We start from the raw sequence: 12415 nt of genomic DNA on the forward strand, positions 1-12415 counted from the left end.
AGTATGGTTCTCTAATGTGTGGCTGCGCACGGCCAAATAGCCAAACGCTGACGGAAACACCCCTAGTCGATCCAAACAACCGATGTGTACTTAGGCTACAGGCGTCATATGGCTTAACAAATCGGGGCTCTGGCCAGTATCCTCTTGCACTAGCTCAAGCTCTGAGGCTTCCGTTACAGGAATGAGTCTTGAGAATACCAGGCACCAGGACATCTGCCGCAGGCTTAATATCATTTGGCCGCCACCCCACGATAGAGCTCCTTTCGTGTTTATATTGACCAACATACGTGGAGCTTCAGCAGGACCCATGAGCAGCCTGAGGTATAACTGCCTCAAGCCTATTGAGCTCTAAAATGCTTTCATTGGGTAATGGCGTGGACACTGTCGCACCTAATTCCATACCGGATTCGGATTTCCGAGCTCCATTCAGTCGGATTCCGAGCCCAAATCGGGTGTAGTGTGTGTCAGCCCTAATCCGCGCGGTCTTCTATCTTTCATTTTCTCTCTCTACCTGGAGACAAGACTTATCTCTCTCTACCCTTGGATGATATGAACATGCTACCCAAATTTAAGTTGGTTAAGTGGGCGGCAGGCACTGCCATAACCGGAGGCAGTAGCCTAGCACTTTTGGTATACTACATCACGTCCGACATCCAATACGTGCCCGTATCCGCCAATGACCCTATCTTCCGCTCCAAACACTTCCAGGAGTATAATCCCAATGGCAATCCCACGGTTCACGATTTGCATATCGCCAGAGTGCCCTTAAAACAGATCCGTCCTCAACTTCTTGAGGATCCGAACAAGCTTCTGGAAAGATATTGCGGGGGAATCTGGGCGGGAGCTGGTAAGCCTCGTGGCATTATAGCATCATCCTCTTCAGACTTTTCAGCCCCTCTCCTCCCCCTTCTCCTGCAATATATGGTGTCTCTGACCCTAGACCCTTGTCACACCTCAGGCTTTGCCCCACAAAGACTCCTCCACACGTGGTTCGACCGAGGCGAGTCGAGCCGCGCCCAGCTGTGGTCCACCTTCGAACTTTTCCAGTCCGATTACGAGGTAGGCACCGATATTGTGGGCAACTTTGAAGTGGTAGATCGGTCCAATGAGTCCCTTCTGATCCGGGCCGGGGATAAAACCTCCAACAAGGGGCTGCGTCCTCTCGACGCCCTGATCGAGGTTGCCTTTCACATCGATCAAGAAAGTAAAGTGGCGGTTTTTAAGTTCAAGTCGCTATTCTTCCAAGGGGCCGGGACGACAAGTAATCTCCCGATGCAGGGGCCCATGGTGTGGTTGCATGAGCTCTACGCAAAAATCCTGTTGAAATCCGGTGTCTGGCATGTTCTTAGGTAGTTTATTGTCTGCATGCGACATAAAGTCCATGATCGTCTCTTTCAAACTAGGAAGCTATACAGTGTCTATTTGCTTCTTGAAAAATATGGGATCATACACCTGGACAAATGCTTCCCAAGGAGGCACTTGAACTGCAAGCTCGTGATGTGATCAGCGAGCAGCACCTTGGGCTCCATCTTCTTCAAGTCTGCCATCGTAGCGTTGATTCTAGCATCGTCAGCATCCACCAAAGTAACATCTACCCACGACGCAGTACAGAGGACTACCATTGCCGAACTTGATCGCATCGTGGCAGGTGTTGATAATCCCGACATGACCGCGACCAGTGAAGACAACAAGACCTTTATCTATATTCAGGGCAAACAAAATAGAAGCCCACATCTGAAATCCGGACCCAACAAAACAAAAAGGACAAAGGGAAGGGAAATGTCGGGTCCCCCAGTGAGTGTATATTATGCCACGACATATGACATCAAGGCGCATTTCCAGCTACACGTGCCTCGGTTGGTGTTCAAGTCCAACGAGAGAAGTTGTTATGACCATAAACCAGCTGGCTACCTGCACGGCGGGATTTCTCCTGCGAGGCATGAGGCTCAGCTCGTCACTGACAATGACATAGACTCCAATTTGGTCGATTCCCGTTAGCACCTTAGAGACATTCTGGCCAGCCACGACGATAGGGTATCAAATTATGATAAGCGTTGATGCCGAAGTAACAGGTCTTAACTCTGGACCTTGAGCCCATGATGGGTTGTGCCGAAGTCTATTGGCACGACTGGTTGTTAGACCTCCCACCATCGTCACCTGAATTGTTTACACGGTTTTTGAAAGTTGTGCTGCCCAGCGGATGCAGATCATCGGAGTACTATGACTTTGGTTGCCATAGGAGTGGGGTGAGTGCCAGCACAATAATTCCCAATCCTCTTTACGTAGATCTTGCGATACCTTCAGGTTACGGGTGCGGGTTACGCCAAGCCCTTTTGTTTTAAGTATTTAGTTCAAGATGACTTACTCATACCAATGGCTATCAATATTGACTACGCAGATCATTGGTGGAATGTTAAATACAGTGATTCTATTAGAATTTATAATCCATAAACTTACGGGCTATGGAGAGGCTTACTTGTTCATATGTTCACATACGCAAGAGGGGGGAGAGATAGGAACAAAGAACAGAAGATTCATATGATTAGGTAGTCTTTTCTATTTAAGGTGTATAACATGTTAGTTACTATGATCTATTTTATTAGGGCATTCACTAAGTATGGTATGAATGCTTTCACCCACTAGGTAGGCCGCTATTGGCGGGCCCTGCTTTTTCCTTTTCTCTCCTTATACTGACCCATTAGATAGTCTATTAGGAGATGCCGACTGCATGGTACCGCTGCAGGTGCTTCCATTCCATGTTGCTACACTAGCAAATACCGTATAATTTACGTCACCAGTGTGGAAGTTAGGCTAACACGTCGCCTCGGGCTGTGATGCCCTGCTTAGCGAGCCCACCAAAGGTAGCCCTCATCCCCATACCTAAGTACTAAGGAGGTATATTGAGGTGGACCCCACAAAACCAAAGGTAAAATAAAAATAGAACCCATCAAATGGTTTGCGGATGTCAGCTAAATTAAATTCAGCCTCGTAATACATTTCCCGGTCGCCCATCCTGCAGTGGGATATCCGAACAGCTTAACATTATCATATACCACATATTGTTGTTGAACTGAAGCAACAAAGTCTTCCACGATAGCAACTTTCGATGTGTCCAGCTTAGCTTGGGCTCAGTTCATGGTTTCGGTATTCCTCCAAGTATATCGTCAGCAAACCGAAGATCATAAGAACGGAAGATGAATCCGCCCTCTTCTGATTTGCCTCCGGATATGCAACTAAAAACCAGATCAACGAATCACAAATGCACTGCACAGCGGCTCGGGTCGGACCTCGACTATGTGTACATGTCGTGCTCTCTTTTATTCTGTGCTAAATGTTGATTTGCTCGGAAGCATTAATGGACCCTTTATGTGGTCTCCATCTATAAGCGAAATGTGACAACTCACATAGCCTCTCCTCCTCTCATGTACCGCATCATCTGCGGACGGACGAATTCGGAATGAGGGGCAGTTCGGCAACAGACGCGTGTACAGAATATGTGGCTGGCTGAAGTTCTGCTGCCCTTGTATTTGTTATTATCAGCTTGCATTCGTCACGGAAGACAATGAACTACGGCTAGTCTATGCCCTGCGCCTCACCAGGACACGCAAGACTTGGGCCTTGGCGACATATGTATGTACTAGCACACTGCATACTGGGTCAGGAATATGCACCTTGTTGAAGCTAACTGGTAAAAAGAAAAAAAAAAAAAAAAAAGAAGAAAAAAGGAGGAGGAAGAAGAAAAGGAAGCTGAGTAGGACCCTATGAGAAGCCCTCAAACGACCCATGACCGGAAAGCAATATCGCCAAGGTGCAGGAGCTCGAAGATCGGCTATAGATGGTTCTACAGGTGTACGCTGATCAATGCAAATGTGCCCAAGACGAGGGAATTGCTTGGGTACGGCGATGCCTGTGGTACTGCCGTTTGCATGTCGTTTCCTTGAAAGACACATAAACCTTTCCATCCGGAAGGTATGGGAATAGAACACAATAGGTTTTCTTCTCAATTTCATTGCATTCCTTACTTCTACAAGATCTGTTATGCAGTGTGATTGAACTGTACGTCATGGCTGAGAAAGATATTGTTCTTGTTGGGAACGACTCACAGCATGTTGTTTTCACTGAGACCGAGACTGGCTCGGGAAAGGCCAAGGTCTCTGGTCTCAAAGGAGGCGTTCACTTGCTGAAGTATTTCCTTGGGAAACTCATGAACCGCCAGGAAGGGGACATGGTGGCAAACCTGGAGAACCCCCACTCGTCGATTGAATTATTCAGAGATAAAAAGAATAAAGATTCCTTTCGAGTCCAGCGACAACTTCACATCGGAGATCCTAAGCTAAAGGAGGACAAAATTACTGTCTCTGCGAGACAAGGCGCTGCAGTAGTTTTGTTGGAAGATCATATCCAGAACCGAGATGAAGAGATATGGAAGCTCTTCAAACTTGTCAATGAATTACAAGAAACCCTCCTTGTCTGCAAGATCTCTCGACCCCTTTCCAAGGAATACCGGGTCAACGTTTTCGAAGTGCTTGAAAAAGTGGTCAGTAACCTCGATGACTTGAAGCAGACGCTGAAGGAGTTCTTGCTCCTGGACGCCCAATCAGTGGAAGCCTTGAATGGATGGGAGGTCGATGGCAAAAAGATATTGGACGCACTCAAGGGAGAGATCCCAGCTGGGGTCACCAATAATGAGAACTGGAAGTGGCTGAAGGAACTCACAGAGCTGCCCACCTATTCCATCAACCAGGCCCTAATGAACAATCTGCAGTCGGAAACAGCGACTGCCGGCGACAAGAACTTACTTGGGGCAATCCAGAGGGTCCGGGATTGTACCGAAACGGAATTGCCCAGAGATATCATCACTCCGTTGGACGCGACCGGGAAGAACTATGTCGCCGATAAAGACTTATTCCGATTGCTCGAAGGAAAGGCGGTTGAAGAGGGTCAGAACTTGTTAACGGCACTCCAGGGCTTATTGCCCGATATCCAGGTATTGGGTGGATTTTCGAAAGCAGGGAGGTCGTTATTGGACGCGCTTGTTGAAAAGTACGAAAAACTAGGGACCCGGCCTGTTATCATAGTGGACGCTGAGGACCTTCGCCAGGAGGGTGTTCAGCTCAGTTATCATCTGTCTTGGTCGAAAACCGTGGAGGAATTCACCCAGTTCCTTTCGAGTGATAACCCCTTTGCGACAGACCTCAAAAGGTTTAAAGACGAAAAGAAAGCTCTGCATCTCATTGTGAGATTTGGATGTGATGGCATTATTCATTACGACAAGGAAAACCCCCAACAGCTGAACCTGTACTACGCGAATTCCAAATTCGTGGAAGGCGATTATGTCCAGCATATGTCCGGAGCGATGATTGGCGAAGCGACCGCGTTCACAGCGGGGCTGGTCTCTAAATTGGCCGGTGAGAGCGCATTCAACATGCAAGACGCCATTGCATGTGGGATGAAAGCGGCTTGCTCGCTGGTTTCAAAAGGCTTTGCAAGTCCCGATCCAAAACAATTCATGTACCCCAATGTAGCTGAGGGTGCTCCGACGATGTATTCGGAAAATAAGCCTTTGACTATCAACATTGACGATATATCAAAGGTTGAAACAGGACGATGGAGCATTCTCACCAACGGTCACAGTGCCGTAGCAAAGTCCAAAGAACAAATGCTCAAACTAGCAAAGAATATTGTTAAACAAAGCACCGACAAGGCCCTGGAAGGCAATCCCACGGCCCAATTCGGAAACTTAGTGACAGTGGATAGGGAGGAAATGGAGAACTTTCGAGGGATCGCGAATCTCGTCCAGGACTATATGAAGACTCCCCAGACTAAGCCGCTCTCGATTGGTGTCTTTGGCTTTCCCGGATCAGGAAAGTCTTTCGGAGTGGGCGAGGTGATCAAAGCAGTGGCTAGTGGACAGGGGAAAGAGATTCACAAATTGGAGTTTAACCTGTCCCAGTTCCTGGAATATTCAGACCTACTCGCTGCGTTTCAAAGTATTAGAGACCAGACCTTTTCCAACAAAGTACCGGTGGTCATGTTCGACGAATTCGATTGTTCTTTTGGCGGCAAAGCCCTGGGGTGGCTACAGTACTTCCTTGCCCCGATGCAGGACGGTAAATTTCTGGAACGTGGACATCTCCGACCCCTGGGGTCCGCCATTTTCATTTTTGTTGGTGGTACATCTCCAACCTTTGCCGAATTTCAAGCAACAGCCCGTAAACCGGCCGCTGTGGCCGCGAAGAAGCCCGACTTTGTGAGCCGCCTCCGTGGCTCGGTTGATATCTGGGGACCCAATAAGCTCAGCTCGAGAGATGACAGTGACGAAACATACACAGTCCGACGTGCCATCATTCTTCGCTCGTTACTTGAAAAGAATGGGTTGGTGGGCCCAAAGGTGGGAGGTAGACAGTTCAAAGTGGCAGAAGATGTCCTCAAGGCACTGCTAAACGTTTCGGGGTTCCATCATGGCACTCGATCTCTGGAAGCAATCATCAAGATGAGCCGCATAACACCCGGCGAAGAGTTCACGGCCGCTGGGCTTCCGTCGGCCGATCGCCTGGCTCTCTATGTAGACCCCATCGAATTCGGAGAATGGCTCAAGGGGTGGCGAGACGGCAACGTGAAGAAGAGAGAAGCCATTGAAAGTGATATCTACGATGCATATAAGAACAACCAAGCCACTGTGAACGATTGGGAACCCAGCCATGAAGAAAATATGTTGTTGAGCAAGGCGGTTGCGAAGAATATTTCTAGTTTTCTTGACAGCAGCAAAGCGACTGACTTAACAAAATGGGAGAAGGACCCCCGACCCGACCAAAACAAAGAAAAGAAAATCAAGGAAGCCATAGCCCACGGCGTCTATGATCAGCTCAAGGCCATCAGGTCTGATAGGAGAATGGCAGCGGCGATGATGCCTTGGTGGTTCGTCGAGAAGCAGAACGATCCTAGGAATAGATACTTCGTGATAGCCGATACTGTCTGGGAACGTCTCACAGGGGTGAAGACAGCAGCAGCAACAGAAAGTAAGTAAACACTTCCGGAGTAAGAGAGTCTTACCGACAATAGTGCCATCACGGGTTTAGGGGACGAGAAGGCCAACGATCCCAAGGATAAGGTTGGGGGTACCAGGACCAACAGTGATAGTGATAAGACAACATAGGCGGGGACGACTCGCCCAAGCTTGGGCTGGAAGTAAATCTTGTTGAGATTGAGTTTCAAAGCCGGGTTCGGACCAGGCAGTATCCTGGAATCACGGGCCTCAGACTGGAGACTGATGTTGGATGGATCTCTTCAATCGTTTTATTTGGCGTTAGACGAATTAGAATGCAGTGAAACATTTTCGACAAGATTAGTTCTTTCAACTACTATGTATACCGTTTGATCCGACTGCTTAAACGTGTTTGGTACTATCTGGGGTCTTTACTGTTCTCTAGCTGGCGTGGTTGTTTACACTACTGCTGCGGTGCTCTCAGGGCTTATTCCGGCAGCTGGACAGATCACGTACCAGCAGGATGGGGCATGGCATTCCTATTTATCATGATCCTTGGCGTCTCCTACTCACCCCTGGGATGACCGTTACCGTCCGAAGTCTTCCCTAGTGCAACTCGATCGAAGAGGGTGGGACTGGCTATCTGTATGTGTTGGATTTCTGATTTTGTTGTCGGTATTTCCACGCCCCGATGCGTTCGTCTATTCGGTTTGGTACCTACTTTTCTTTGCAGCATTCTGCGCTCCTGCTGGCATCTGGGCGGTTCTATTGGTGCCAGAGACTGGCGGAAAGCCATTAAAACAACTGGATGAACTGATTGGGGATACCGACCAGAGTGTAACTCCTGTCCTTGATACATTTCATGGCATGTCTGTAAAGGACTTTGATTGCACGGACATCGCCAAACGACAACGAGTTGGGGCCGGTGCGCAGGATCGGTTTCCGTCTGCTTGTGCGCGAGGTACAGGTCTTTGGACCGATATCCGCATGCAATCAGATAACAGTGGCGTAGGTCGGTAATTCCTGAGAGTGGTGAAAAGTTCGGTACCTCCTCAGACCTTTGGGGTCTTATAAGTAACTGACAACTGGAAAATATCACGATAATTAGCATTCAAAGATATGCACAGTGTTGGGTATGACAAGAGCTTTGCAACCAATCCTCAAACCTACCACCCGCGACCGGTGCATAAACGTTATGCCAGGTACTGTGACGGTATAACTGCACACTCCTAGGTATAGGGCATGTCACTTCAGAAGTCTGTGAAGATGGGCCATTGACCCTCTCGGCGAACGTCGCTCGGGCCGTCGGCCGAAATCCAGGGTGCCGTAAAACACATCGTCGGCCAATTGACGACCTAAGCTTTTGCAATCAACCAATGAGGCTTGCCTAAGGTTGCTAGAGCGAAAGTGGTTTCGTCGTGTTTGGGTGAGACGATTGGTTACTTTCGGCAAGAAACAACTAACACGGTAAGATAGGTACTCCAAGATGTCGGGGTTGCTAGACCCATTGAGATTATATGTGGCTCGGTCCAAATAAATGGGTACAGGTTCTGTGAAGGACTCAGTCAATTAGAAATCCCTTCTATGCTGACCATCATCCACCCCGTCGTTTACCTGATCAAAGGTGCGCAGGTTCGGCCAAAGAATTGGCCCGGCTTGAGGGGCAGCCTATGCATCGGTGAACTGATCGGCATGTATCGTTAACATATGGCGTCAACAAGCCATGATAAAGTATATGCATTGCTAGGCCTAGCTGCTGATGATCCGAATTCACTTAGCCTGGAGCCCAACTACAGCTTCCCATGGTATCAAGTCTTCAACAATACCATTCAATAAATTCTGTCAGGCGTGAGCTCAGTGGAGTCATTTCCTAACAAAGAAATGGCGATCATCCACACTAAATGTTGGATTCTGGGCAGCATTTACTCTAATAGGGAGAGTTATGAAAATAACCGACAAGAGATCGGTATTCTTGTCCATGGTTTTCCTGAGTCAGCGGTCTTTAAAAGGGAATGAGGCTTTCACTGAATGATCCAAGCCTCGGCAGAATGAGTTGGAGCCGGGGATATTCTATGTCTTTTAGGGGGAAATTCGAACGAAATCCCTTCGTCAACTTGACTCGACTTCGCTCTGGATCGGCTGAGGGCATGGCGGATAGAAACCAATCTTTCCAGCCTCTTCAATAACCCCCGCGTGATCACGAACAGTGCGGGCTCGCACGTAGGGATCGAGCTGCCAGTAATTCTCTGATAGTTGCTTTATTACCATGTCTCTACGCTCATGCAGTGACTCATCCTTCGAGTTGGAACAAGTAGAAATATGGGAAGAGAAAGAAGATAACGACTTTTCCTTTTTTTAGCTCGATATCCAAGAGAATTCTATCTTCATTCAATATGACTTTGCGTGAAGCCATGCAGCCAGGGGGCCAAAGAATTGAGTCTCTCTCAATTCAGAACGCTCGCAAAAAGACAAAAGAGCACGATCCCGCTGAGCCTCGGTTGTGCCAGTCGCACGTAGTAATTTTGCTTGATCAACAGGGCAGAGGTAAGGTGGTTGTCTGGCGTCTTCTTGGATCGACCCAGTGCCTTGCATACAACAGGCGTAATATACACAATGATCAATGCCAAAACAATGGCCAAGCTCATGGCTAGCTGTGCGACAAATTCGACCAAGCCATAGCGCAGCGAGGGATTCTTGTGTCCAGTCCAAGGCTGTCAGGGACCGACCGATAGAAAAAGCTATGTCTAGGGGGCCTGGTGATGGTTTATTTGGGCCACTTGGCTCCTGGTTTGCCTGTGCTTTTGCTGGGCGAGACTTTTTCTGGCGTTTTGTCTTGGGCTCAGAAAGAGAACAGCATGTAGAGATATACTCCGCACAATGCGACAGGGGCCAGGCGTGGAGACGATCGACCGATTGGAGAGCATCTAGATCTGGGTTATATCGTGCGTTTGAGACCACTGCTACTCGGCTTCCACCATATGCACGACCACAGACGAATGTGTCTTCATCATCCTCGTACAGATCGTGATCTGTTAGAAGTACAAGCGCATAGGCGTCTTTGGGGAGCATGCTGATTGCAGCATCGAGAAGATCGTCAAGATTGAGCTGTCTAGAATATACACCATCAGGACATGCTCGAGTGCGTATGCCCACACATTCATCCGCGATCCTCAGTCCGACATATTCAGGGTTTCGCTGAGCTCTTTTTGACTTTTTTGACTCTTCCCAAGACATGAACTCTGGCGGTGACTGGGTCAGGGCTTTGACTGGCAAGCCATGGTAGAATGCTGCCAAATAATCGCAAATATCCAAGACCTTAGGTGTGTGGACGCGTGGCATCTCCCCAACATCACGAGGCATGCTCCAAGATGTCATAAAACTAACTTCATCGCCCACAATCGGTGCAGGCACTACATAAACTGTTCTGCGTTTTGTAGTGACTGGGTTTCGTTCTTCTTCACGAAACCATTCTCGATAGCTCTGTGGAGGGCACTCAGGGTCCTCTGAAAGGTCGTCACCGGGTAGAATCAAGGGGGGAGGAAAGATTTCAGGATTATCGACCATACATTTCACCTCTGGGAGCCGGGTTTCTGTGGGTTCCCCTGCGGCCAGTCTTTCTGCTTTATTAGGTCTCTTGAACCCCGCCGTTCTAGCGTGAGGGGAAGACGTGTGGCAGATGGAGGAGTGAGTGCAAGCCGACGCCATGGCGCAGTTTCTCAAAGATATAGCGTTGGCTCTATTTACAGGAAATGAACAGGTTTATTTAAATCTGCGGCTCTTTGGTGGGTCCCACGAACCCATTCCTTCAAAGCCCCACTTGTCAACCTAGAGGGAAATATGGTGCTATAGAGTTGAATTCTATTATGCCTTAAAGATGGCAAGTGGCTGAGTAAAGCGGGATGATAGTGCGACCGAATGACACTGGAATGTAGTGCACTACAAGACCGTTACGACGCGGTCGTTTATATCAAGCCCTACCTAGATGTATTCATGATAACAACCCGACTCCATGATCGAATGCCCGGTCAATCAATCATCGAGCGCACATTGTAGACGTCTCCGCCCTATAGCGGTGAACATTTTAATCAGGAACTAGCAACGATACCCAGTGTTCAGGGTCAACTACAAACTCGCCCTGGGGATGTCGAATATGAGACTTTGCAATAGAGCACGAGATACGCCAACACCGGTCTGATCAACAATGTGACTATAGGTTTCTAGCAGAGAAATATCAAAATGGTCAAACATCTACGCACGACCTTCCTTCTCCGGTCAGGCCGAATTAGTACATGCGCCTCCCATCCCAAAACAATTATCTGCGACCGTCATCATGCCTCTTGTGAGGTTTCAATTTCCTTGGTAGCTTCCATAACCCTCTCGATCATACTATCAAGGTCGGCTGTGGTTATGATGTTTTCCCTCTTTTCCCACCCTAGCTCGACCGGAAGCCGTTCTTTTTCTACACAGAGGATATGTTAGATATCCACCAGATTCTTAATGGCGTTGGTATACCTACCGAACAGATACTCGATCCAGGTTTTGTTAACAGTCCCCGAGACCTTATCACCGAATACAAGGATATAAGTAGCTGTTTGTGCATAGCTGAACCGAAGACGGAATCCGGAGAGGTCAAACGTAGGGTTGGTAGCCTTGGACCTGTTTACCCCGGCTAGACGGGCTTTCGCTCCTAAATGCAGATCGATGATGGATTCAGTCCAATATGACTTCACTTGGTCGAAAAGGGTCTGGTTGAAGGAATGGTTGTCTCCGAAGTAGTAGTCTCCGCGGCTGAACTCGTTAGGTGGTTTGCTTCCTCACTAGGTTGGATCCCCACGTACCTCAGACTACCATCGTGCTCTATGATGTTGTGATGATCCAAATCGTCGAGAGAATAGGTAGTCGCATTAGGTTTGAGGTTCGTCTTCAATGCCGCTGCGAAGAGCGTATCGGAAAGCTCTTTATCCACATGTAGATAGTCCATTGCGCGAATTGTATCTTGCTGAGTAATATCTTTTCCATTGTGTTGGAGGATGTCATGGTTGGCGAGGGCATTCAGCACGGGGCATGGACTGCGGACTGTATGTCGTTAGCCTTCGCATTTCTGCATCGACGACATCGAAGCTGACCATCGTTTGGCCCAGGTGGGGACCAGGGTATCTCCTGGGGTACTGCATTTGCAAGCGCAGCAGATAGCACCAGTAGACCGAGCCTCATCCTGATGTTTTCTCTGATCCTTAGGTCAAGAATTCAGGTGGATTTTGGACCTAAATATATGTCTAGCTGTAGAACTAGGGATGACAGCAGTTGACATATTCAGATCCTTTTATTGGCCTATGCATCAAGTAAGGGGCGTTCCACTCGTAGTCATCATGCATACTTAAGACTCACATGCCCTAAAATATGCAATAATCCTGCAGGAAACCCGTCAAT

The 12415-nt window shown here is 48.3% G+C and overlaps 4 protein-coding genes across 4 annotated transcripts; 2 read left to right on the forward strand and 2 right to left on the reverse strand.

The window, feature by feature from the left end:
* Positions 1–555: 555 nt before the first annotated feature.
* BDV38DRAFT_286442 (uncharacterized protein) lies at positions 556–1353 on the forward strand (the record flags this gene model as incomplete). Its single annotated transcript, XM_032060670.1, has 1 exon — positions 556–1353. One exon carries the CDS (start codon positions 556–558, stop codon positions 1351–1353), a length of 798 nt encoding a protein of 265 aa, XP_031909884.1.
* A 2710-nt stretch (positions 1354–4063) lies between these two features.
* BDV38DRAFT_286443 (uncharacterized protein) lies at positions 4064–8005 on the forward strand (the record flags this gene model as incomplete). Its single annotated transcript, XM_032060671.1, has 2 exons — positions 4064–7019; positions 7719–8005. 2 exons carry the CDS (start codon positions 4064–4066, stop codon positions 8003–8005), a joined length of 3243 nt encoding a protein of 1080 aa, XP_031909885.1.
* Positions 8006–9282: 1277 nt separating this feature from the next.
* Positions 9283–10690, reverse strand: BDV38DRAFT_295881 (uncharacterized protein; the record flags this gene model as incomplete). Its single annotated transcript, XM_032062794.1, has 1 exon — positions 9283–10690. The coding sequence occupies one exon, from the start codon at positions 10688–10690 to the stop codon at positions 9374–9376; it is 1317 nt and encodes a 438-aa protein (XP_031909886.1). The 3' UTR covers positions 9283–9373.
* Positions 10691–11313: 623 nt separating this feature from the next.
* Positions 11314–12199, reverse strand: BDV38DRAFT_295883 (peroxidase family protein; the record flags this gene model as incomplete). The annotated part of the gene is made up of 4 exons (XM_032062795.1): positions 11314–11444; positions 11502–11773; positions 11824–12061; positions 12112–12199. 4 exons carry the CDS (start codon positions 12197–12199, stop codon positions 11314–11316), a joined length of 729 nt encoding a protein of 242 aa, XP_031909887.1.
* Between the last annotated feature and the right edge of the window lie 216 nt (positions 12200–12415).

The sequence above is a fragment of the Aspergillus pseudotamarii genome (genome assembly GCF_009193445.1).
Source record: "Aspergillus pseudotamarii strain CBS 117625 unplaced genomic scaffold BDV38scaffold_61, whole genome shotgun sequence".
Lineage (NCBI taxonomy): Eukaryota > Fungi > Ascomycota > Eurotiomycetes > Eurotiales > Aspergillaceae > Aspergillus > Aspergillus pseudotamarii.